The sequence below is a fragment of the Moschus berezovskii genome, chromosome 6 (assembly GCF_049115385.1).
Source record: "Moschus berezovskii isolate FMDL1 chromosome 6, NW_MosBer_1.0, whole genome shotgun sequence".
Lineage (NCBI taxonomy): Eukaryota > Metazoa > Chordata > Mammalia > Artiodactyla > Moschidae > Moschus > Moschus berezovskii.
Window position 1 is genome coordinate 63835099 of NC_142465.1, and position 24525 is coordinate 63859623.

The 24525-nt window shown below is 38.8% G+C and overlaps 2 protein-coding genes and 1 pseudogene across 2 annotated transcripts; 1 reads left to right on the forward strand and 2 right to left on the reverse strand.

The window, feature by feature from the left end:
• Positions 1–1556: 1556 nt before the first annotated feature.
• Positions 1557–6938, reverse strand: LOC129536069 (olfactory receptor 6C1-like; annotated as a pseudogene).
• Positions 6939–14757: 7819 nt separating this feature from the next.
• Positions 14758–16632, forward strand: LOC129536679 (olfactory receptor 6C3-like). Its single transcript, XM_055395728.2, has one exon. The coding sequence runs from the start codon at positions 15057–15059 to the stop codon at positions 16005–16007; it is 951 nt and encodes a 316-aa protein (XP_055251703.1). The 5' UTR covers positions 14758–15056; the 3' UTR covers positions 16008–16632.
• A 3282-nt stretch (positions 16633–19914) lies between these two features.
• Positions 19915–21028, reverse strand: LOC129536681 (olfactory receptor 6C1-like). The gene has a single exon (XM_088837120.1). The coding sequence runs from the start codon at positions 20851–20853 to the stop codon at positions 19915–19917; it is 939 nt and encodes a 312-aa protein (XP_088693246.1). The 5' UTR covers positions 20854–21028.
• Between the last annotated feature and the right edge of the window lie 3497 nt (positions 21029–24525).

Here is a 24525-nt window from a genome sequence, read left to right on the forward strand (position 1 = left end):
CGGTCAAACAGGAGATGGCAAGAGTAAACATCAACATTTTAGAATCGGTGAACTAAAATGGACTGAAATGGGCGAATTTAACTCAGAGGACTTTTCTATCTACTACTGTGGGTAAGTAGTAGAAGAAATGGAGGAGCCCTCATAGTCAACAAAGGAGTCTGAAATGCAGTACTTGGGTGCAATCTCAAAAACTACAGAATGAACTCTGTTTCCCAAGCAAACCATTGAATATCACAGTGATCCAAGTCTATGCCCTGACCAGTAATGTTGAAGAAGCTGAAGTGGAACGGCTCTGTGAAGACCTACAAGGCCTTCTAGAACTAACACCCAAAAAATATGCCCTTTTCATCATAGGGGACTGGAATGCAAAAGTAGGAAGTCAAGAAATACCTGGAATAGCAGGCAAGTTTGGAGTACAGAATGAAGCAGGGCAAAGACTAATAGAGTTTTGCCAAGAGAACGCACTGGTCATAGCAAATACCCTCTTCCAACAACACAAGAGAAGACTCTACGCATGGACATCTCCAGACGGCCAATACTGAAATCAGATTGATTATATTCTTTGCAGCTGAAGATGGGGAAGCTCTATGCAGTCAGCAAAAACAAGACTGGGAACTGACTATGACTCAGATCATGAGCTCCTTACTGCCAAATTCCAGACTTAAATTGAAGAAAGTAGGGGAAATCACTAGACCATTCAGGTATGGCCTAAATCAAATCCTTTATGATTATGCAGTGGAAGTGACAAATAGATTCAAGGGAATAGATCTGATAGAGTGCCTGAAGAACTATGGACGGAGGTTCATGACATTTCTACAGAGGCAGTGACCAACCATCCTCAAGGAAAAGAAATGCAAAAAGGCTGAGGAGGTCTTACAAATAGCTGAGAAAAGTAGAGAAGTGGAAGGCAAAGGAGAAAAGGAAAGATATACTCATTTGAATGCAGAGTTCCCAAGAATAGCAAGCAGAGGTAAGAAAGTTTTCCTCAGTGAACAATGAGAGGAAATTGAGGGAAACAATAGAATGGGAAAGACTAGATATCTCTTCAAGAAAGTTAGAGATACCAAGGGAACATTTCATGCAAGATGAGCACAATAAAGGACAGAAATTTTATGGACCTAATAGAAGCAGAGATATTAAGAAGAGCTGGCAAGAATACACAGAAGTATACAAAAAAGATCTTAATGACCCAGATAACCATGATGGTGTGATCACTCACCTAGAGCCAGATATCCTGGAGTCTGAAGTCAGGTTAGCTTCAGGAAGTATCACTATGAACAAAACTAGTGGAGGTGATAGAAATCCAGTTGAATTCTTTCAATTCCTAAAAGATGATGCTGTTAAATGCTTCACTCAATGTGTCAGTTTCCATTCCAATCCCAAAGAAAGACAATGGCAAAAGCATTGGCATCTTTGGTAAGATGCTGGCAATAAAAGTATGAGCACTGAAAAATACTTCAAGGGAGACTATGTGAAAATTAATAGACTTTGAAAGCCCTGGTTTTTATTTGATTGCGCCTTGTTAAATAAATAAATAAAACAAGGCTTTTATTTTTTCATTTCCTTGAGAAGAGTACAGTCTTCCTGGCCATGTCCATGAAGGCTCACTTGACTTTCAGGTTCCTTAGGGTATAAATAAAGGGGTACAGCATGGGATTTACTGACATGTTTAGCACAGCCACTCCCTTGTCTGAAGACACCCTGTCCTTTGCTGATGGATTCGTGTACGTGAAAATGTAGCTGCCATGAGATGGAGATGACAATTTGTGGGAAAAACACATAGAAAAGGCCCTTGTCCTCTGAGTGGTGGAAGAGATCCTCAAAATTGTTCTGTTGATATATGTGTAGGACAGAATTAGTAATACCAAAGTGAACATTAGGGTAAACGCAGCAGTGGAAAAGCCCATCATCTCTAGCAATTTGGTGTCTGAACAAGAAATGTGTGAAAGGGGAAATAATCACAAGTAAAATGATCAATAGCATAATCAAGTTGTCTGAACAGCATGAGTGATGAGAAAATGATTAAGGATGAAGCCAGCCAAGAAGCCAAGACTAGTGTGCAGACTCTATGATTCATGATGGTCATGTAATGCAGCTGTTTGCAGATGGCAATGTAACAATCATATGGCAGCCAGTAAGCAAAACTCAGTGACTCCCAAGAGAATGAAAAAAGAAAAACGAAAACGGAGTCATACAAATCAGTAAAAGAAAAGGTTTTATCTCCTGTAATAATGGTGATAAGGAACTTGGGTATAGTGACAGCTGTGGATGACACCCTAATATGGAGAAATTTCTGAGGAAGAAATACATGAGGGTCTGTAGGTGGGCCTCCAGCAGGGTTAGGGTGATAATGGTCAGGTTTCCAGTGATGCTGAGCATGTAGGTAGTGAGTAGAAAGACACAGCTCACAACGTGAAGTTGTGGGTGATCTGACAGTCACAGAAAGATAAACTCTCTTATTTCTACGTAGTTTCTCCCTTTCTTCTTGAGTATCCTTCAGGGTAAAACACAAAGAGACTTAAAGAAAAGGAAATTATTCACAGATAGCACTGCAATTTATCTCTGGAAGGGCTATGCCATACTAATTTAACTTGGGAGATCTTTGAAACAAGTTATCTTTAAAGTTTTTTTTTTTTTCTTTACCAAATGCCAGTGTGTGTTTTTCATAAATATTTGTTTTAAAATAACTGTTTCACTGAATGAAATGGGGTTAAAAATATGCTTAAAATTTTTATCCAAATCACATACTCTAAATGCAAAGAGCAGGAATTTTAACCTAGGCTTTTCTATGTATTTGAAATACTGGAATAGAAATGCTATCTGTTCATCATTTAAATCCTTTCCTAAAATATTTATTTCCCAATGGGAAACTCCTCATCTTTTCTTCAAATTCAGTTAGAGTGCATTATTTCCTAATCTTTTACCCGATTTCTTATTTTTTTATTTTGCTAGTTAATTTAGAAAATCCAAATATGTCAGGGAAAATGCCGCTCACATGGGTCCGTCTCTCAAATGAAAGTCATTGGACTTAAATCTTCAACAATATGAAAGACTTCTAAGTTCTTACTCTGACTCACATCCACCTTCCTAACTTCTGACTCCTTATCTGAATCCCACCTAATGGATTCACTATTGTGACCATCTTGAGTATTGGAGCCAGGGTTTCTGAACTCTGAAATCTAATGACTGATGATTTGATGTGACAAAGATGTAATAGTAATAGAAATAAAGTGCACAATACACAAAATGAGTTTGAACCATCCTGTAACCAGCCTCCACCCAGGTCCTTGGAAAACTTGTCATCTACTAAACTGATCCCTGGTACAAAAACTTGGGGAACTTCTGTAGAGAGTCCAGAGTACAGAGGAGGCAGAGTGGATTTTTCATAGACTGGATCTGTGTCACTGGCTAAGGAAACTACATTGTATGAATATCTAAAATCAAACATAAAACATTATATTTCAGAGAACATTTTTTTCTTCAAAATCTCTGCCATCTAAATATTATTCTCTATGTGTGTGTATATTCTGCTTTCTATTCTATGTTTATTTTTATATTTTCCTTTTTCCTACATTGATATTCACTTAGTAAAATCTCTATTTTGTGAGTATATTGGTATAATTCTTAAATAGCAATGAAAGACTTTTACTTTGTCTTGCTGTTTAACAGCAACAATAATAACAATGCATTTATTTTAAAAGGTCAATAAGTTGACCCAGTTATTTCCAAGATCACTCACTCTGTGAATTCTCTTTGAATGGTAAAATTTACATTTCAGTATCAGGAGAGAACTTTCTGCTATAGAATATTTAATTTCAAGATATAGGTTTATTGATTTGTTGTATGTTCATGCTTAGTTGCTCAGTTCTGTCCAACTCTTTGCAAACCTATAGACTATATCCCATCAGGCTCCTCTATTCATGAGATTCTCTTGGCAAGAATACTGGAGTGAGTAGCCGTTCCCTTCTCAAGGGGATCTTCCTGACCAAGGGATCTGAATGGGTCTCCTGCATTGCCAGCAAATTCTTTAGAATTTGAACCACCAGGGAAGCCTTTTTTTAGTATGTAATGCATCATAATATTGTGAAAATTCTTGGTGTTTTTTCCTTCTACAAGCCCGAGCCTTTTCATTCACTTTATTGTATAAGACAACTATCAGATCAGATCAGATCAGTCGCTCAGTCGTGTCCGACTCTCCGCGACCCCATGAATCACAGCACGCCAGGCCTCCCTGTCCATCACCAACTCCCGGAGTACACTCAAACTCGTCCACAGAGTCGGTGATGCCATCCAGCCATCTCATTCTCCGTCGTCCCCTTCTCCTCCCACCCCCAACCTTTCCAGCATCAGAGTCTTTTCCAGTGAGTCAACTCGTCGCATGAGGTGGCCAAAGTATTGCAGTTTCAGCTTTAGCATCAGTCCCTCCAATGAACATCCAGGACTGATCTCCTTTAGAATGGACTGGTTGGATCTCCTTGCAGTATAAGGGACTCTCAAGAGTCTTCTCCAACACCACAGTTCAAAAGCATCGATTCTTCGGCGATCAGCCTTCTTCACAGTCCAACTCTCACATCCATACATGACCACGGGTAAAACCATTGCCTTGACTAGACGGACCTTGGTTGGCAAAGTAATGTCTCTGCTTTTTAATATACTATCATGGTTGGTCATAACTTTCCTTCCAAGGAGCAAGAAATATGCAGATGACACCACCCTTATGGCAGAAAGTGAAGAGGAACTCAAAAGCCTCTTGATGAAAGTGAAAGAGGAGAGTGAAAAGGTTGGCTTGAAGCTCAACATTCAGAAAACTAAGATCATGGCATCTGGTCCCATCACTTCATGGGAAATAGATGGAAAAACAGTGGAAACAGTGTCAGACTTTATTTTTTTGGGCTCCAAAATCACTGCAGATGCTGATTGCAGCCATGAAATTAAGAGACGCTTGCTCCTTGGAAGACAACTATAGCTACTGTCGATTTAGGGAAAATTCCAACTAAGATGAATGGTGGCCAATTCTACTGGGAAATCATGTGATGTTTAGGAGAAAATGAGCATATCCTTTTGCTAATCCTCAAAGATCAGAGGAAAACAATATCTTGAAACTTACAAAAACAACACGCTTTACATTGTCTGTAGACAAATTCATGGCAACTCAAGTATTTGATAACTATTTACTAATGCAAGTGTAAACGTCATTATTCTCAATTAACAACAATCCTCTCTAATTTACAGCTGTACATGACTCTTGTCCTTAAACCATTTCAGAATGTGAAGTGTCAACCATTCTTGGGATGTTTTTGGTAAAGCAATGAAGAACATACCCAAGTCTTTAAGACCTCATTTTAGACTTATCCTTCCTTAGGACTTATCCACCCTTTTCCTGCTATTCCCATGAAATTTAGGATAACAAGTTTCATATTCCTTTCTCTCCCTTAAGAATTCTAATGTCTTATATACCTCATGTTGAATCAGGCTTGTGGTTCATTTAGAGTGAAAATTAGCCTATCCAATAAACTACTGCTTGCCAGAGGAAGGGGGGATGATTGGGTCTGGCATATATACACTATTGATCATTGTTCATCACTGCTCATCTCAGTCGCATCCAACTCTTTGTGGTCCTTTGGACTGTAGCCTGCTAGGCTCCGCTGTCCATGAGATTTTTCAGGCAAGAATTACAGGAGTGGGTTGCTATTTCCTCCTCCAGGCAATCTTCCTGACCCAGGGATTGAATCTGTGTCTCCTGTGTCTCCTGCATTGCAGGGAGATTCTTTATCCACTGGGCCACTGGGGAAGCCATACACTATTGTTGAGTAATTATTATAAATTACTGATAAACCTAATTATTTTCACATAGTATCTCTAGAGTTGCTTTTCATTTCTCCTACTTTTATTGTCAGCTCTTGCCAAGGATATTAAATACAATTTTTTTCCCCATTCAAATTCCCATCCTTCTCTCATACACTTCCCTTCCTTCGAGCTAGTCCTTCCACTCTATATCCATGAATTGACCTCATAATTCTTCTTTGAAATATTTTTAATTCCATATTTTTGGACAATATTTCTTAAAAAATTAAAGACAGAAGAGGCAGAGCAAAAGCACACAAGAGAGACCTGTGTTTCATGATTTCACCAGAAAACACTCTTTCCAGAATTTCAGGAAATATTAAACCATGTAAAACACTATTTTTAATTTACTCTACAGTGGCCATATACATAATATGTTCATCTTATTAGACTATTACACATACTCTCCTCTGCCTAGTGTGGCCTACCTAGTAGTTACGTGAAAACAGTACAACTAAAAACATAATGCAATTATATTTTCTGAGAACTCCCAGCACAGGGGCGGTCCCGCGACACACTCGGGACGGCGGACTGGCGGCACGCCCTCTCCCCTCAAGGGGCTCGCACCCACCACCACCTACACACACCCAGAGTCGCAGCCGGCCGGGCAAACGCTCTCCCGCCGCGTGCCGGCGGCCCCCATGGCCCTTACGCACGCAACCCTGCTTGTGCGCCAGGGCTCCCCGCCCCCCTTTCGCAGGATCCGAGGGCACTGCTCCGCCCGTGGACGCCACCGGCCGACGGAGGCCGGCGGACGACAGCCACGTGAGGCGAGGCCGGCTCGGTCCCAGACAAGGGAAGGGAGTGCAGGAGGTGGCGCGAGCCGGACGTCGAGGGAAGACCCGCCAGCAGGCACGCCGGAGGCCGAGGGACAGGGGCGCGGGTGCCGCCCGGGGACCAGAAAACACCGGGAACGCGGCCGGGCCACCAGGAAAACCAGCGCGGGATCCCACCGCCACCCACACACGGGGGCGGTCCCACGACGCCTGGGACGCCGGCCGGTCCCTGACACCCGCGGAGCGGGCCCCACAACCCGGCCCCGCCGCCAGGGCCAGCGTGCCGTCCCACCCATCTTCCTCCGTCCGTCCATCCATCCGTCCTTGACTGATCCGCCTCCCATCTAGTCTGACCCCGAGGCTCAACATCCTGGGGACACGCTCTTGAGCGAGGCGGCCCAGACCACGTCCGCACGCCGCCACCGGCTGCAGCTCAGAGGCGAGGTCGGGCGCGATAGGCTCCTCCTCGCCACGGCTGCGGGGGCTGGGGGGAGCCAGGGCCCGACCGGGCGTCGCGCCTCCCCTTCCCCCTCCTTCCCCCTTCGCTCACACCACGGGGGGCCGGCCGCGCGCACAGGGCGCACGCGCACTGCCCCCCACTCGCCGGACGCGCCCAGCGGTGCCCGGCGGGACCCTCCCCCAGCTCGCAGTGGGGAATCACGGGCCGCGGTAGGCAGGGAGCGGCAACACCCCACCGTGGGGCCGGCGCACCCATCCCCCACCTCCAGCAGAGGGGAGGAGGGGGAGTCTTCTCCGCCCATGTGCTCTGGAAGTCGCCACGGTGGCCACTGCGCACTGGGGAGGGGCAGCGGCTGGGAGGTCCGGTACCCCAAGGCTCCCTCTCGGATCGCTAAAGAAGGCTTTCTCACCGAGGGCGCAAGGTCCCTCACCCGAGCGTCTCTCCTTCAGGCCCGCGGAGGCGCTCCACAAGCCGCCAAAGTCCTCAGCTGGGCGGGAGGGGTCTGCGGTACAGGTAAGCCGAGGACCCACACGGGAGGCGTGTGCACGGTCAGGGCCAGAGCGGAGCCCGTGTCCCGCCCCCTGCAAGCCCCTCATCCGTCAGCCTCCACGACGAGGGGGAACAGGGACGCCCCCTCTCTTACCCTCTCGACCCCCCCCCCCCAAAGAGAGCCAACTCACGGGACACACTCGCCACCGCGGCGGGGACCCGAGGAGGACACCGGGTTAAGGGAAACGACACCAGCGCTCGGCCTCAGGCACCTGAGGGACAACCTGGTGCGCTCCAGGGGCACCACCGAGGGGCAAAAGGAGGCAGCTCACACACCCATGCGGGGCACGCCAGCGCGGCAGCGGCACAACCCTCCCCACCGCAGGGGAGGCGAAGCGAGAGCATCTGCTGGGTCACGAAGACCAACGGGCCCCCGAATGACACCCCGAGGTTGGGGGGGGACAGGAGACCGAAGGTCAGGGCCAGAGACAGCACCCAACCCCTGCTTTCCTCACCCTCCCCGACGGGCAGGCAGGGGGGAAAGACAGGCGAGGGGTCCCGCGGACAGACCGAGAAGAGCGGGCATGTCCACCGGGAACGCCCATCCCTCGTCCGGAACGGCTTAGGCTCGGCCCGGGAGAGCACGACCACCCCACATGGATATATTTTCTGAGAACTCAAAAAACTTTCCTCATTACTCAGCTTAAATCTTCTGTGCCATATAATTTATCAATATGAATATATACATTTAGGAAAATTGTGAAATACCCCTCTTTTGGGAAATATTTAATTAACATATATGCTGTAATAATTCTTAAAGGTTGAAAAATGAATATTACCAGATACCATATATGACTACATTTTTTGTGGCCAGTTGTATATTTAAATATATGATTGATTCTATGCTGATCTTTTCAATAATCAATAGCTAAGAGTATTTGTAGCTTTCTCATATTTGTGGCTATTTTGAGATAACATCTTACAGATACAATTCATTCAATAATCTACTTAAATGACAAACCTAATTAGTAGGGATAAAGAAGCTCACATTGGCAAAGTTAACTGAGGTTAAAATGTAAGTTCACTGTATTTTAAGCATTAGAAAATTGCATTGCTATGGAAAATTGGAAAATGTATTGATTAAAATTTATAAAACATTCATACAATATTATGCTATTCTGACACTGAAATTTTATTTTATATTTTTAATGTTTTTCGTGAAGTCAAAACTTGAAATAATAATGAGGGATACTCAAACTCATCCTACATTTTTAAAACATTTATCCAGAAAGAGTATAATTGTAATTCACTGAGTCAAATTCTTCCTGATATTCATGTACTATTATCAACTGGGAAACTCAAGTCCAAAATTTAATGAAAAACAAATAAAACAACTTATTAAAAAATACTGAGGAGATTTTGACTTTGTAGGAAAGTTGTGGAATTACTATTTCCTCCCCTCATGCTGAAACATTTATGATTTTCTAGCTTAATTGGAAATATTTGAAGATACTGGTTTAGATTTGATTGATGATTTTGAGTTCTTGATACCATTAACTGTAGTCTGGGAATTAAAAGATCTGTAAATGAATTACAAAAGAGGAGTTTATGTTGATATTATCAGATAATGTAGCTCTCCACATAACTCTGTACAAACTCCTTCAGTTCAGTTCTGTCGCTCAGTTGTGTCCGACTCTGTGACACCATGAATCACAGCACGCCAGGCCTCCCTGTCCATCACCAACTCCCGGAGTTCATTCAAACTCATGTCCATCGAGTCGGTGATGTCATTCAGCCATCTCATTCTCTGTCGTCCCCTTCTCCTCCTGCCCCCAACCTTTCTTAGCATCAGAGTCTTTTCCGGTGAGGCAACTCGCATGAGGTGGCCAAAGTATTGGAGTTTCAGCTTTAGCATCAGTCCTTCCAATGACCACCCAGGATTGATCTCCTTTAGAATGGACTGGTTGGATCTCCTTGCAGTCCAAGGGACTCTCAAGAGTCTTCTCCAGCACCACAGTTCAAAAGCATCAATTCTTCGGCGATCAGCTTTCTTCACAGTCCAACTCTCACATCCATACATGACCACTGGAAAAACCATAGCCTTGACTAGACAGACCTTGGTTGGCAAAGTAATGTCTCTGCTTTTTAATGTTCTGTCTAGGTTGGTCATAACTTTCCTTCCAAGGAGTAAGCATCTTTTAATTTCATGGCTGCAATCAGCATCCGCAGTGATTTTGGAGCCCCAAAAAACAAAGTCTGGCACTGTTTCCCCATCTATTTCCCATGAAGTGATGGGACCAGATGCCATGATCTTTGTTTTCTGAATGTTGAGCTTTAAGCCAACTTTTTCACTCTCTTTCACTTTCATCAAGAGGCTTTTGAGTTCCTCTTCACTTTCTGCCATAAGGGTGGTGTCATCTGCATATCTGAGGTTATTGATATTTCTCCCGGCAATCTTGATTCCAGCTTGTGTTTCTTCCAGCCCAGCATTCCTCACGATGTATTCTGCATAGAAGTTAAATAAGCAGGGTGACAATATACAACCTTGATGTACTCCTTTTCCTGTTTGGAACCAGTCTGTTGTTACATGTCCAGTTCTAACTGTTGCTTCCTGACCTGCATACAGGTTTCTCAAGAGGCAGGCCTGGTGTCTGGTATTCCTATCTATTTCAGAATTTTCCACAGCTTATTGTGATCCACACAGTCAAAGGCTTTAGTGGTTACTATAAATGTTTGCAATCTGCATGAAAACATTGATTATCAATATCAGAGGTAAACACAATTTTTCTGTTCAAGGGTATTATATCAATAATTTAGAATTTGCAGACCTTAGTGTCCCTGTTGAAACTATTCAACTCTCCGTCTTTGTAATATGAATGCAGCTATAAGCATTGTGTGAATGAAAGGGCTCAGGTGCATCCAATAAAACTTTTTTTTTTCTTTCTAATACTATGTTGCATTTTTTTTTTTTTTTACTTTACAATATAATATTGGTTTTCCATACATTGACATTGTTCCGCCATGGGTGTACATGTGTTCCCCATCCTGAACCCTCCCCATCCCATCCCTCTGGGTCATCCCAGCGCACTAGCCCCAAATACCCTGTATCATGCATCAAACCTGGTCTGACAATTCGTTTCACATATGATAATTTACATGTTTCAGTGCCATTCTCCCATATCATCCCGCCCTCTCCCTCTCCCACAGAGTCCAGGAGACTGTTCTATATTTCTGTGTCTCTTTTGCTGTCTCGCATACAGGGTTATCGTTACCATCTTTCTAAATTCCATATATATGCGTTAGTATACTGTATTGGTGTTTTTCTTTCTGGCTTACTTCACTCTGTATAATAGGCTCCAGTTTCATCCACCTCACTAGAACTGATTCAAATGTATTCTTTTTAATGGTTGAGTAATATTCCATTATGTATATGTACCACAGCTTTCTATAAGAAAAATAGGAACTGGGCCAAATTTGGCCCATAAACCTTAGTTCACTCACCCTTGTTTTAGACTTTTGCCATAAACATTAACCCATATGCTATTTTCTTTATTTAATATGAGCTAATTTGATTGAAATGTGAAAATTCAATAATAGATGTAAATTTTCAATTCAAGATAGGGAACACATGTACACCTGGGGCAGATTCATGTCAATGTATGGCAAAACCAATACAATAATGTAAAGTAATTAGCCTCCAATTAAAATAAATAAATTAAAAATAAAGAAATAAATTTAACTCCAGCTGTTTTTATTATGAAGGTAAATTAGCATAATCTTATAAATTATTTCCAGAGAAAAGATGAGGCAAACATTTCTAACTCAGTTTGGAGATTTTTATTCTTGATATCAAAACATAATGTAAGAAATTAAATATCATCAGCAATTTGAGCCCTAAATTAAAAGATAAAGTACTAAAAGTATCAAAACTAGTATTTCATGTTACATATGATTTTATCCTAAAGGTAATTTATCTTTAGAAAGCTTTTTTGTGGAATCAGTTACATTAAAGGATTAAAGATGAAAATCAAAGGTTGAAAAAAGAAAACCACATATCCTTGAACAAAATGCAATGACCAGCCGTGATTCTTAACAGTCTCTTAGTAAAATACAACAGAATTTTTTTTTTCAGTAGCATAAATAACCTGCCTAGATATTCACAACTATATATGCTATATGTTCCTTGTTTGACTCAATTTGAACAAATTAACACAAAATGATATTTTGGGACAACTGGGTACCTCTGAGTATTGCAAGACGATAAATAATACCAAAGACCTTTGGTTAATTTTACTAGCTTGAAAATTGCATCATGGCTAAGCAAAAATCAAACGTATTTTAGGAATTCATACTGAAAATATACAGGGATGAAAAAGTACTCTATTTCAGTTCTGGTTTAAAATATAGCAATAAAATTCTTTAAAAGTTTTACAAAGACAGTTAATGCAAATATTTAAAAAGTCCTCATATTTATTGAGTCTGCTTGATCTGTAAATGAAACTTATTTCTCCAGTTCTCTATCTTAGTGTATATTTGATAATATTCATAAGAATGATAGCAAACAATTTCAATGCTTTATACAGTAGCCAAGTCCTGATAAAATCAGTTATAAAATGAGAACTATCACCATAACTCCTTTCATTTAGTACTCTGCTGGAAGTTCTATCCATGGAACTATCATAAGAAAAATAAATATATATAAAAGTATTGGAAAGGAGGAAACAAATATGTCATTCATTGAAAATAATGTGATTTTCCTCCTAGGGCCTTAGTGTTTTACACTAAATATTTCTTTTACTGGAAAGTCTCCTTTCCCAGATATTTGCATGGTTAGCACCCTCCACTCTTTTAGGTCTCTGTTCAAATGTCACCTCAATGACAAACATCCACCCCAATGACATTTTTAAATATTACATTATCTCCCCACTTCCAAGATTTTTCAGTTTTCTGTTCTTTTACAAACTACTCATTAACATATGAAATACCATATATATAGTTTACTAGTCAATTATGTTCAGGTTTATTGTCTATATTCTCTTACATCCCTCACCCCATGAAAGCAGGGATCTTTATCTACTTTGTAGATGAACTGATGCACTCCCAGCAGTGGTGTGCTGGAGCTTGCCTGGACCACATCCTGGGAGTCAATGGTTGCAAGTCTGTTCTCAGCTCTGAGTTCAGTAAGTGTACACGGATAGCTTGAAATCTGCCATGGTGAGATACTTCACCTTCATTTTTGTATCCAACTAGTGATTTTTTTCATATTTTCTTTCTCAAATTCTTTAACAATAATACATGCCCCAATCAGTTGTTAAGGTTCTGTTGATTAACAGGGATTGACTCTGCACATAAATTATTTAAATCTGTTTATTTATTTTAAAATATTTATTGAGTATCCGTTGCATGGCTGACAGATGTTCTAAATGAGAAAGATTAATGACGACTTCTGGAAAATGTTTAACTGCCTCTCTGGAGTTGTAAAAATACAAATCTATTTGTAGAGACTCTGTTTCTATGATGTAAACTCAAAATTCAGAGATATAAGCACACTAACTCTCTTAAGCGTAAGTCTGGGAGACTTAAGTGAATTTCTGGGAGAAGAAAGTAGATTCCTTAAACATAATCATACAAGAGTCAAATCTAAATTAAATTTTCATACACTCAGTATCACATGCTGTTTCTGAAGTTTCCTAATGTATCTGAGTCTTTTTGCCTTTTTACACTTTCTTATCCATATTTACAAAACTGATTCACCTGTATCTTTTAATGATGCCTCATTGGCCCTCTCTTTACTTAGATTCCCCTGGGCTAACAGGAGACAGATAAAATAAATCCAGTTCCATGTGTATGACATGCATAGAGAAGACCATTCCTATTTTCTGTTTTTTAAAGCAGAATTTGTAGAAAATGTTAGGCTCTGAAGCCTAAGGAAAATGTTACTTAAATTGTATAGATAGATTATCATAGAATTACAGAATATTCATTTAAAATCTTTGCATTAATACAAAGAAAATGTCTTAGTAAGTAGTGTTTCATATTATATGAAAAGGAGCAAGTGTAAGAAGTACTTTATGAGTCTATCCAGGTGTAATTAAGTTTGTACATAGAGCTTGGGTAAGAGACAAAGAGCAACTATGCATTGCACTATAATGAAAATATTCCTGAAATTTCCAGCAGCAGGAATGAAGGATATTGTGGGTCAAATATTACCAGTCTAACCATAATGAGAACTATAAACCTTGAGAGCCATGACAAAGTTAAATCACCATACTTGATTTGAGATTACAAGAGAAACCAAATAAATTGCTAACTCATTCACCAACTCTGAATTTACATAAGTATGGAAGTAATCAGACTTTAAAATTTGAGACTAAATCATTAAGAAGAACCAAGGAGTAAGTATCTTTGTTATTTTCCAGTATAATAATATGATTCCATCTCATTAATATGTTTTAAAATAGTATTTGTTTCTGGGTTTGTGAATTCAAAACCTTTTTGATATTAAAATGTGATTAATTTCAAACAAGAAGACTATTCATAGAGTCCTAAAGAACCAGCACAGCAATAAATCTTGGGTTTTTCATTAACTTTTCTTAAGTTAAATGGTTTTCTGTTACAGAAATAAAATGACATTCCCTATGTATAGGAATATCTGCTTCCCAGTAAAAGTTTTGACGATCTACTTGATCACTTTCTAAAGCAATATTGTAAAACAAAAGAAAACTGATGTGTTCATTGCAAGAACTAAACTATTTCTAGGCAATATTTATTTTAGTAGCAGAAGTTACACTCTCTTGTCCTTCTTGCCTTTTATCAGAAGAAGAAAACAATGATGTGGGAAAGGGTTGCATCAACCAAACCCATAAGAAAGGAGAGAATACCAAAAAAATATTCCCATGGATAAACAAATATCCTAAAGTGAGATATTTACTATGTAGACAGTCATTTAAACTTGTGAAAGTTTCCTAAAGAAAGTGGGCCTCAGTTTTTCAAAATATAAATGTGGAAGAGGGCTACATAGCCTCCGTAAGCTTATAAACTCTGTATTTAGATTATCTACAAAGCATACTGGTTTTTATAATGCTGAGGAAAGGAGAAGAATAAATTAAATATTATCATAGTATTACCAAAGAAGCTAAATATTTTAAAGAATAATTTGAAGTCTTAATAAAGAAAACAGTAGAAGAAATGTCCCTGTTTAAATGTTAACATGTAATTTTTATTTCATCCATGGCCTGTGAGAGTGTATTTTTGAAGATGAGAGTTCAATATTTAACTTCAGATAATATTCATTACTTGAAAGAAAAGTTGAATGGAAACTGGAGAAAGTTACTGTATGGGAACAGAGATTTTAAATTTCAAACACTATCTTCATGATGGAAGCTTTAAAACTTTTGTATTCTATCCTCAAATATCTTTTAACATTTTTTATGTCCCATAGGGAGAGTACACATTTTCTGTTCTAATGAGGGAGAAAAGGATCAGAAATGAAAAACCACACAAGACCCACGGAATTCATTCTTCTGGGGCTATCAGATGATCCAGAGCTTCAGGTTGTGACTTTTCTCTTTTTAATCATCACATATATATTAAGTGTCACTGGAAATTTGACCATCATCATTCTCACCTTGGTGGACTTCCATCTACAGACACCTATGTATTTTTTCCTCAGGAACTTCTCTATACTAGAAATTTCCTTTACAACTGTCTGTATTCCTAGATTTCTGGGCACAATTATCACCAGGGACAAAGCAATTTCATACAACAATTGTACAGCTCAGTTGTTTTTCTTCATCTTCTTGGGTATCACTGAATTTTATCTTCTAACTGCCATGTCCTATGATCGCTATGTAGCTATCTGCAAGCCCCTGCATTACACAACCATCATGAACAACAGAGTCTGTGTATTGCTTGTCTGTTGTGCTTGGCTGGCAGGGTTCTTAAACATCTTCCCACCTGTTATTCTTTTTCTCCAGTTAGATTACTGTGATTCTAATATCATTGATCACTTTGCTTGTGACTATTTTCCCCTCTTGCAACTATCCTGCTCAGACACGTGGCTCCTTGAAGTGATTGGTTTTTACTCTGCAATAGTGATTTTGCTTTTTACTTTGGCATTAATAATTCTATCCTACATGTTCATCATCAAGACAATTCTGAGACTGCCTTCTGCCAGTCAGAGAAAAAAGGCATTTTCTACATGCTCCTCTCACATGATTGTCATTTCCATCTCTTACGGAAGCTGTATATTCATGTATGCCAATCCTGCAGCAAAAGAAAAGGCATCCTTGACGAAAGGAGTAGCAATTCTGAATACTTCTGTTGCTCCTATGATGAATCCGTTTATATATACACTGAGGAACCAACAAGTGAAGCAAGCCTTTAAGGATACCATCCAAAAGGTTATCTTTCTCTCCAGTAAATGCAAGTATCTTTAGCATTAAAAAATAAAGTTCTGGTCAATGATTTCTTTATTCATAGTTTCTCAAAACTCTTTCACTACAGTTATATGATTCCTTTTCACTCATTCCTATTCTAAACTTCCCCACACGTTGAACCAAATAAATTGGATAAAGCTGAATATTGCTTCTGAATATTCTGTAAATTTTTTATTTGTATATATTCGATGAAGTATTAAATGTTACAACATAAACTATTTTGTTTGAGAAAAAGAATCTCAGGAATAATGTGGATTTCTGAAATTTTCAGTCTTGCTGCTGCTGCTGCTAAGTCACTTCAGTTGTGTCCGACTCTGTGTGACCCCATAGATGGAAACCTACCAGGCTCCCCCGTCCCTGGGATTCTCCAGGCAAGAACACTGGAGTGGGTTGCCATTTCCTTCTCCAATGTGTGAAAGTGAAAAGTGAAATTGAAGTCGCTCAGTCGTGTCAACCCTTAGCGACCCCCACGGACTGCAGCCTAACAGGCTTCTCCATCCATGGGATGTTCTAGGCAAGAGTACTCGAGTGGCTTGCCATTGCCTTCTCCATTTCATTCTTACAAGATAACAAAAATTAATATTATTAGAAAATTTTGATTCTATATGGCATTTTCATGAAATCAAATAACCACATACACTAGCAGGATGGAAGTAAAATATAAATATTTACTTAAATATTTTTGAAAGATTATAAACTTATACATATTCAAATTCTTTATACTACTACTAATACTTTTGATAATAATGAAGAGAAGGACAAGAAAGAAGAGGGTAGAGATAATTTTGTTTAGCAATTACTATATTCCAGACTTATTCTAGAGAATGATTTTCTAGAAGAAAGCAATTTCTTCCTATTGGCTTACTGAATCCTGCCAACAACATTCTGAGGTTGTTATTCTGTAATTGTTATTCTCTTGTGGAAATATTACCTTATCTTTTCCTCTGGAAATATAAGATTATCATCATTCATATGCATGTAAAAAAGTGTTGGAATTAAATTTTAAAATCTTACCTCAGTCAAGAATTTTCACATTTTAGTCATAAACAGTTCAGTCATTCAGTCGTGTCCGACTGTGCAACACCATGGACCGCAGCACACCAGGCCTCCCTATCCATCACAAACTCCCAGAGTTTACTCAAACTCATGTCCTATGTGTCGGTGATGCCATCCAGCCACCTCATCCCCTGTTGTCCCCTTCTCCTCCCACCTTTAATCTTTCCCAGCATCAGGGTTTCTTCAAATGTCAGTTCTTCACATCAGGTGGCCAAAGTATTGTAGTTTCAGCTTCAACATCAGTCCTTCCAATGAAGATTCAGGAATGATTTCCTTTAGGGTGGACTGGTTGGATATCTTTACTGTCCAAGGAACTCTCAAGAGTCTTCTCCAACACAACAGTTCAAAAGCATCAATTCTTCAGCGCTCAGCTTTCTTTATAGTCCAACTCTCACATCCATCCATGACCACTGGAAAAACTATAGCTTTGACTAGATGGACCTATTAGTCATACTACCTTATTTTAAATAAGAAATAATATATGGGTCAATGTTTAGGAAAATTTTAAGACAGGAGGTCGATTGACTATCCACAGCACACTGGGAAAATTTGACCCACCACCTATTTTTGTTAAAAGTTTTATTGAACACACCTGAGCCCTTTTATTTACATGTTGATCATAACTGGATCCAAAATAAAGACAGGAAGACTGAGTAATTGCATCAGGGACACTATGCCTGCAAATTCTAAATTATTAATATATTACCCTTTTACCGAAAAAGTGTGTGTTGACCACTGTTATTGATAATCAAAATGATTATACTGATAGCAAACATTTAAACTAACCACTAAAGAGTTAGTATAGAATTATGTAGAGAGCTGCATTATCTGATAATATCAGCGTAGACTCCTTCATATCTTTTGTAAAAATTTTACAGATCTTTTAATTCCCAGAATTAACCTATCTACAGTTTATGGTATATTTTTATTGAATGAATAAGAATTCACAATCCTCAATTAAGTCTAAACTTCAGTATTTTCACATGCTTCCAATCAAGCTTAGAAATTATATTTGTTTCAGCATGAGGGAAGGAGAAAGAAATGGCATGACTTCCTTACAAAGTGGAAATCTCAGTATTTTTTTATAAGTTGTTTTTCTTGTGTTTCATCAAACGATGGATATAAGACTCTCAATTGAGTATAGTATGTGAATATTAGGAAAAACTTGCCTCTGAGTTATGGTTACAGTCTATAATACTAATTTTAAAATGTAGGATGAGTTTGAGTACTTTTCATCATTATATAAATTTTTGACTTCATGGAAAACAGAAAAGAAAAAAGTGTTCAGGGCCAGAATTGAATGATCTTGCATGATTATTCATATAAATTCTAATCAGTACATTTTCCAATATGATAATGCTTAAAATAAGCATTTTTAACAAAAACCCTCAAGTTTATTTATGGTAAAACTTTGCTCTTGTTACCTTCTTTACTCCTATTGATTAGGCATATCACTTAAAGAGGCAATTAAATGAATTGTATGTACAAGCTATTATCCCAGAATAGTCATAAATATGAGAAAGTTATAACACTCCTTAGCTACTGATTATCAAAAGATCGGCTTAACATCAAGCTTTTATTTAAATATACAACTGACCACAGTAAATGCAGTCATAATTGGTATCCAGTAACATTTATTTTGTCAGCAACAAATTGGCACTTGCCATGAGTGCTTGCCATCTACCTCTACAAGGATTAAACCATGTGCTATGCAGGTGCTGATGTTTAACACCGCCTGAAGGAGTTCCGTGTGGAGAGCAGGAGTGAGGCACTTTGTGCTCTTGGAAAACTGGCTGGACAGGTCTTCAGATAGTTAAATAGTCTCAGGAGCTGATTTTATGAGCCCAATTCTTGTATATCCTCATATCAAGAAAAACACTAAAATTCTTCATGGTGACAATTGTTTCTCATAACTAGCAGAAGTTTCATGAGACAAGCAGAAACTTTCTATAAAAAAAAAAATGTGCTTGAATACATGTACTCCCCTTTTACCAAATCACGTATATACTGTCCTTCCCCTATACCTCTTTAGATCTGTTTCTCACAGATATCTGAGGTCTGTCTCCCAGATTGCAATCCTCGTATTGCCCCAAATAAAATTTAACTTGCAACTCTCACGTTGTGTATTTTTTTTTTAATTGATAATTTCTTCAGGCATTTTAAAAGAATTGTTATGATACATATGTTAATTTTGGAGTTCCCCAAGAAGTGGAGGCTATTTCATAGTTTTCTCTAATAGCTTTATAGTTTTTTTCATTATAATAGTCTTTGAGTTGATAAATTATACAGCACAGAAAATGTTAAACTCAGTAATTAGAAAAGTTATTTGATTTCTCAAGAAAACGTAATTAATTATTCTTTTAAGTTGTACTGTTTTTCACGTAGTTACTAGATTGGCCACAATATGAAAAGGAGAGTATACGCAATATGTTAATGAGACTGTCAGATTATGTTTATTGTACTTGTGTGGTAATAAAAAATAAGGTTAAACATGATACAATATTTACTCAGTTACTGAAAAGAGTAATTCTGGTGAAGTCACAAAATGCTATTCTCTCTTGCATTTTGAAATTTCACCAGAAGAAAAGTGCATGAGAGAAGGTTTTCAATCTGAATGGAAAAAATGTATATGTATATATATGTACATATATGAAGAGTTCAAATTTAAATGGCAAAAATAAAATACACATATGCAAATATCCTTGGTAAACTTCTGACAATAAAAATATAAATGATGAAAATGAATCTAGGGAGGCTGTGTGGATATTAATACATTTTGAAAAACCCAGATTTTAATTTTATTGCTCTTCATTCATATGCCTCTAATTCATGAAACAGGACTTTTATATTTTCATTTCCTTGAGAGAAACATAGTCTTCCTTGCCATATCCATGAAGGCTCTCTTGACTTGCTGATTCCTAAGAGTGTAGATAAAGGGGTTCAGCATGGGTGCTACTGAGGTATTTAGCACAGCTACTCCCTTGCTCAAAGGGACCCTGTCTTTTGCAGATGGATTCACATACATGAAAATGCAGCTGCCATAAGAGATGGAGATGACAATCATGTGGGATGAACACGTGGAAAAGGCCTTTGTCCTCTGAGTGGTAGAAGGGATTCTCAAAATTGTTCTGATGACATATGTGTAGGACAGAATTATTAATGCTAAAGTGAACAATAGAATAAACACAGCACAGGAAAACCCCAGTATCTCTAGGAATTTGGTGTCTGAACAAGAAAGGTATAATAAAGGGAAATAATCACAAGTAAAATGGTTGATAACATTGGATTTACAGTAATCAAGTTGTATGAAGAACATGAGTAATGGGAATATAATTAAGAAAGAAGCCAGCCAAGAGGCCAAGACAAGCAGTGTGCAGACTCTGTGATTCATGATGGTCAAGTAATGCAGCGGTTTGCAGATGGCAATGTAGCGGTCATAGGACATGGCAACCAGAAGGTAAAACTCAGTGACTCCCAAGAAAATGAAAAAAAATAACTGAGCCATACAATCATTAAAAGAGATGGTTTTGTCTCCTGTAATAATGGTGGCCAAGAACTTGGGAATAGTGACAGTTGTGAATGAAACTTCCAATATGGAGAAACTCCTGAGGAAGAAATACATGGGGGTCTGAAGGTGGATATCCAGCAGGGTCAGGGTGATAATGGTCAAGTTCCCAGTGATGCTGAGCATATAGGTGATGAGCAGAAAGACAAAGATCACAACCTGAAGTTGTGGGTTGTCCGATAGTCCCAGGAGGATAAACTCTGTTATTTCTGTGTAGTTTCTCATTTTTCTTCTTCTTTTAAGTAACCTTCAGGGGGAAACACAAAGGGAATACACAGAAAATGGGATTATCAATATATAACACTGGGATTTGTTTCTGAAAGTAAATTTACTATGCCCTGTTAACATAATTCAGGAGATTTTTAAAAACAAGTTAATAAACATAGATAACTTACTTTAAAGCAAGTTTTTACCATATGCCAGTATGTGTGTTTCACATAGAATATTTCTTTATAAAATCCCTATTTTACAGGTTGGAATCAGAGTAGAAATAATTTCAGAAACTTATCCAAATCACCTGAATTGAAAAAGTTGGGATTATAACCTAGATCTTTCTAAAACCTAGGAAATACAGTAAAATAAATGCTACCTGTTGATTTTTAAAGTGCCCCACCCCCTACTCTTAGAGGATTCCCTCCTGCTGGGAAAGACTTCATCTTTTTTCAAGCCCCATAAAATCATCCTATCCTAATTTGTGTCACCTGGTTCCTTGTACTGTTATTCTCTACTGTAGTATAGAAAACCTAAATGTCTCAGGAAAATGTCACCCAGTGGATATGTCTCCAAAATAAAATTCATTGGAATGAAATCTTTAACAACATGACAGATTTCTAAGTTTTCACTCAGATTCACATTAACCTCCCAACATCATATCCCTCTTCTGAAGCCCCAGATAATGGAATAAAGGAATCCAGACAATGGATTTGCTTCAGCAGTCTTCTCAGATATTAGATAGTCAAGAGAGGAGGCAGAGTGGACCTTTAGTAGACTGGATCTGTGTTATGAGTTAAGGAAACCAAAATGTGCTGTTGTTCAGTCTCCAAGTCGTATCCGACTCATTGTGACTCCATGGACTGCAGTACGCCAGGTTCCCTGTCCCTCACCATCTCCCAGAGTTTGCTCAAGTTCATGTCCATTGGTGATGTCATCCATGCTATCCATGCCATCATGCTACGGTGATGCCATGCCTCTGACGTCCTCTTCTCCTTCTGCCCTCAATCTTTCCCAGCGTCACAGTCTTTCCCAATGTGTCAGCTGTTGGCATCAACTGGCCAAATTATTGAAACTTTCAGTAGATAGCAGCAACGGAGCTGCTCTGCCACATAGGAAATCCCAAACAAGAATTAGGTCATCTACAAATGGTTTAGCACCAGATTCCCCTCAAATTGGGGTGCCGTGATGGGTGAGGGGGTGGCTACCTTTCTGGCTGCACCCAGTGTCCCAGGAAGAAAGGCTCTCTGCTCCTGACCCTGGTCTCAAAGCACAGGGTGGCGCTCCCTTAGGGACCACGGTGAAGGCCTGCCAGCAGGGATATTGGGGGACCAGCTATCCAAGGCCAATCAAGGCTCCTGCGATGCTGCCATATCATTCTACATGGGCAGGATTCTGACTTAGAGGTGTTCAGTCATAATCCCACAGATGGTAGCTTTACTCCATTGGCTCCTCAGCTAAGCTGTCAACCAAAGTGTGTGAATATCTGAAAACAAACATTACCTTCTAGAGAACATTTTTTCTTCAAAATTTCTCCCATCTAAATGTTATTAGTATTCTCTCTCCATTTTTGCTTCTTAGCCACATCCAACATTTTGCAGCCCCATTAACTGTAGCCCACCAGGCTCCTCTGCCCATAGAATTTTCCAGGCAAGAATACTGGAGTGGGGGTGCCATCTTCTACTTAAGGGGATCTTCCCCATCAGGTATTGAACCCAAGTCTCTTGCAAATCTGGCATTGGTAAATAGATTATTTACCAACTGTGACACCTGGGAAGCATCAACATTAATATTCCCTTAATAGAATCTCTATTTTGTCTGTGTATTATAAACATGAAATAACAATGAAAACTTTTATTTTGTCATTCCAATTAACAGTAATAATAATGCATTTATGCTAAAAAGAAGCTGAGTTCCCTCAATAAATTGAGGCAACCCAGAATTTAATACATATTTGCAAATATAAAAGTCATTGTTCTCAGTTAACAACAATCGTTTGTACTTAACAACTGTGTATGACTCTGATCTGTAAACAATTTCTGGAATGTGAGGTGTTAACCATGCTTGGGATGTTTTTGGTAAAGTAATAAAGAATATATCCAAATTTCTAAGACATCATTTCAGACCTTTTTCCCTTACAACTCATTCACATTTTTCCCCTACAACTGGTAAAGACCCCACAAAAAAAGAAAACTATAGGCCAATATCACTGATGAACATAGATGCAAAAATCCTTAACAAAATTCTAGCAATCAGAATCCAACAACACATTAAGAAGATCATATATCATGACCAAGTGGGCTTTATCCCAGGAATGCAAGGATTCTTCAATATCCGCAAATCAATCAACGTAATACACCACATTAACAAACTGAAAAATAAAAATCATATGATTATCTCAATAGATGCAGAGAAAGCCTTCGACAAAATTCAACATCCATTTTTGATAAAAACTCTCCAGAAAGTGGGAATTGAAGGGACATACCTCAACATAATAAAAGCTATATATGACAAACCCACAGCAAACATTATCCTCAATGGTGAAAAATTGAAAGCATTTCCCCTAAAGTCAGGAACAAGACAAGGGTGCCCACTCTCACCACTACTATTCAACATAGTTCTGGAAGTTTTGGCCACAGCAATCAGAGCAGAAAAAGACATAAAAGGAATACAAATTGGAAAAGAAGAAGTAAAGCTTTCACTGTTCGCTGATGACATGATCCTCTACACAGAAAACCCTAAAGACTCTACCAGAAAACTACTAGAGCTATTCAATGATTACAGCAAAGTTGCAGGATATAAAATCAACACACAGAAATCCCTTGCATTCCTATACACTAATAATGAGAAAATAGAAAGAGAAATTAAGGAAACTATTCCATTCACTGTTGCAATGAAAACAATTAAATACTTAGGAATATATCTACCTAAGGAAACAAAAGACTTGTACATAGAAAACTATAAAACACTAGTGAAAGTAATCAAAGAGGACACTAATAGATGGAGAAATATACCGTGTTCGTGGATTGGAAGAATAAATATTGTAAAAATGAGTATACTACCCAAAGTAATTTATACATTCAATGCAATCCCTATCAAGCTACCAACAATATTTTTCACAGAACTAGAACAAATAATCTCACAATTTGTATGGAAATACAAAAAACCTCGAATAGCCAAAGCAATCTTGAGGAAGAAGAATGGAACTGGGGGAATTAACCTGCCGGACTTCAGGCTCTATTACAAAGCCACAGTCATCAAGACAGTATGGTACTGGCATAAAGACAGAAATATAGATCAATGGAACAAAATAGAAAGCCCAGAGATAAACCCACGCTCCTATGGACACCTTATCTTCGACAAAGGAGGCAAGAATATAAAATGGAGAAAAGACAGTCTCTTTAACAAGTGGTGCTGGGAAAACTGGTCAGCCACTTGTAAAAGAATGAAACTAGAACACTTCCTAACACCATACACCAAAATAAACTCAAAATGGATTAAAGATCTAAATGTAAGACCAGAAACTATAAAACTCCTAGAGGAGAACGTAGGCAAAACACTCTCCGACATAAATCACAGCAGGATCCTCTAAGACCCACCTCCCAGAATATTGGAAATAAAAGCAAAAATAAACAAATGGGACCTGATTAAAATCAAAAGCTTCTGCACAGCAAAGGAAACTCTAAG

Bases quoted from the DNA above. Each gene is read 5' to 3' on its own strand.
- LOC129536681 (XM_088837120.1), bottom strand. From the start codon at position 20,853: ATGAGAAACTACACAGAAATAACAGAGTTTATCCTCCTGGGACTATCG.
- LOC129536679 (XM_055395728.2), top strand. From the start codon at position 15,057: ATGAAAAACCACACAAGACCCACGGAATTCATTCTTCTGGGGCTATCA.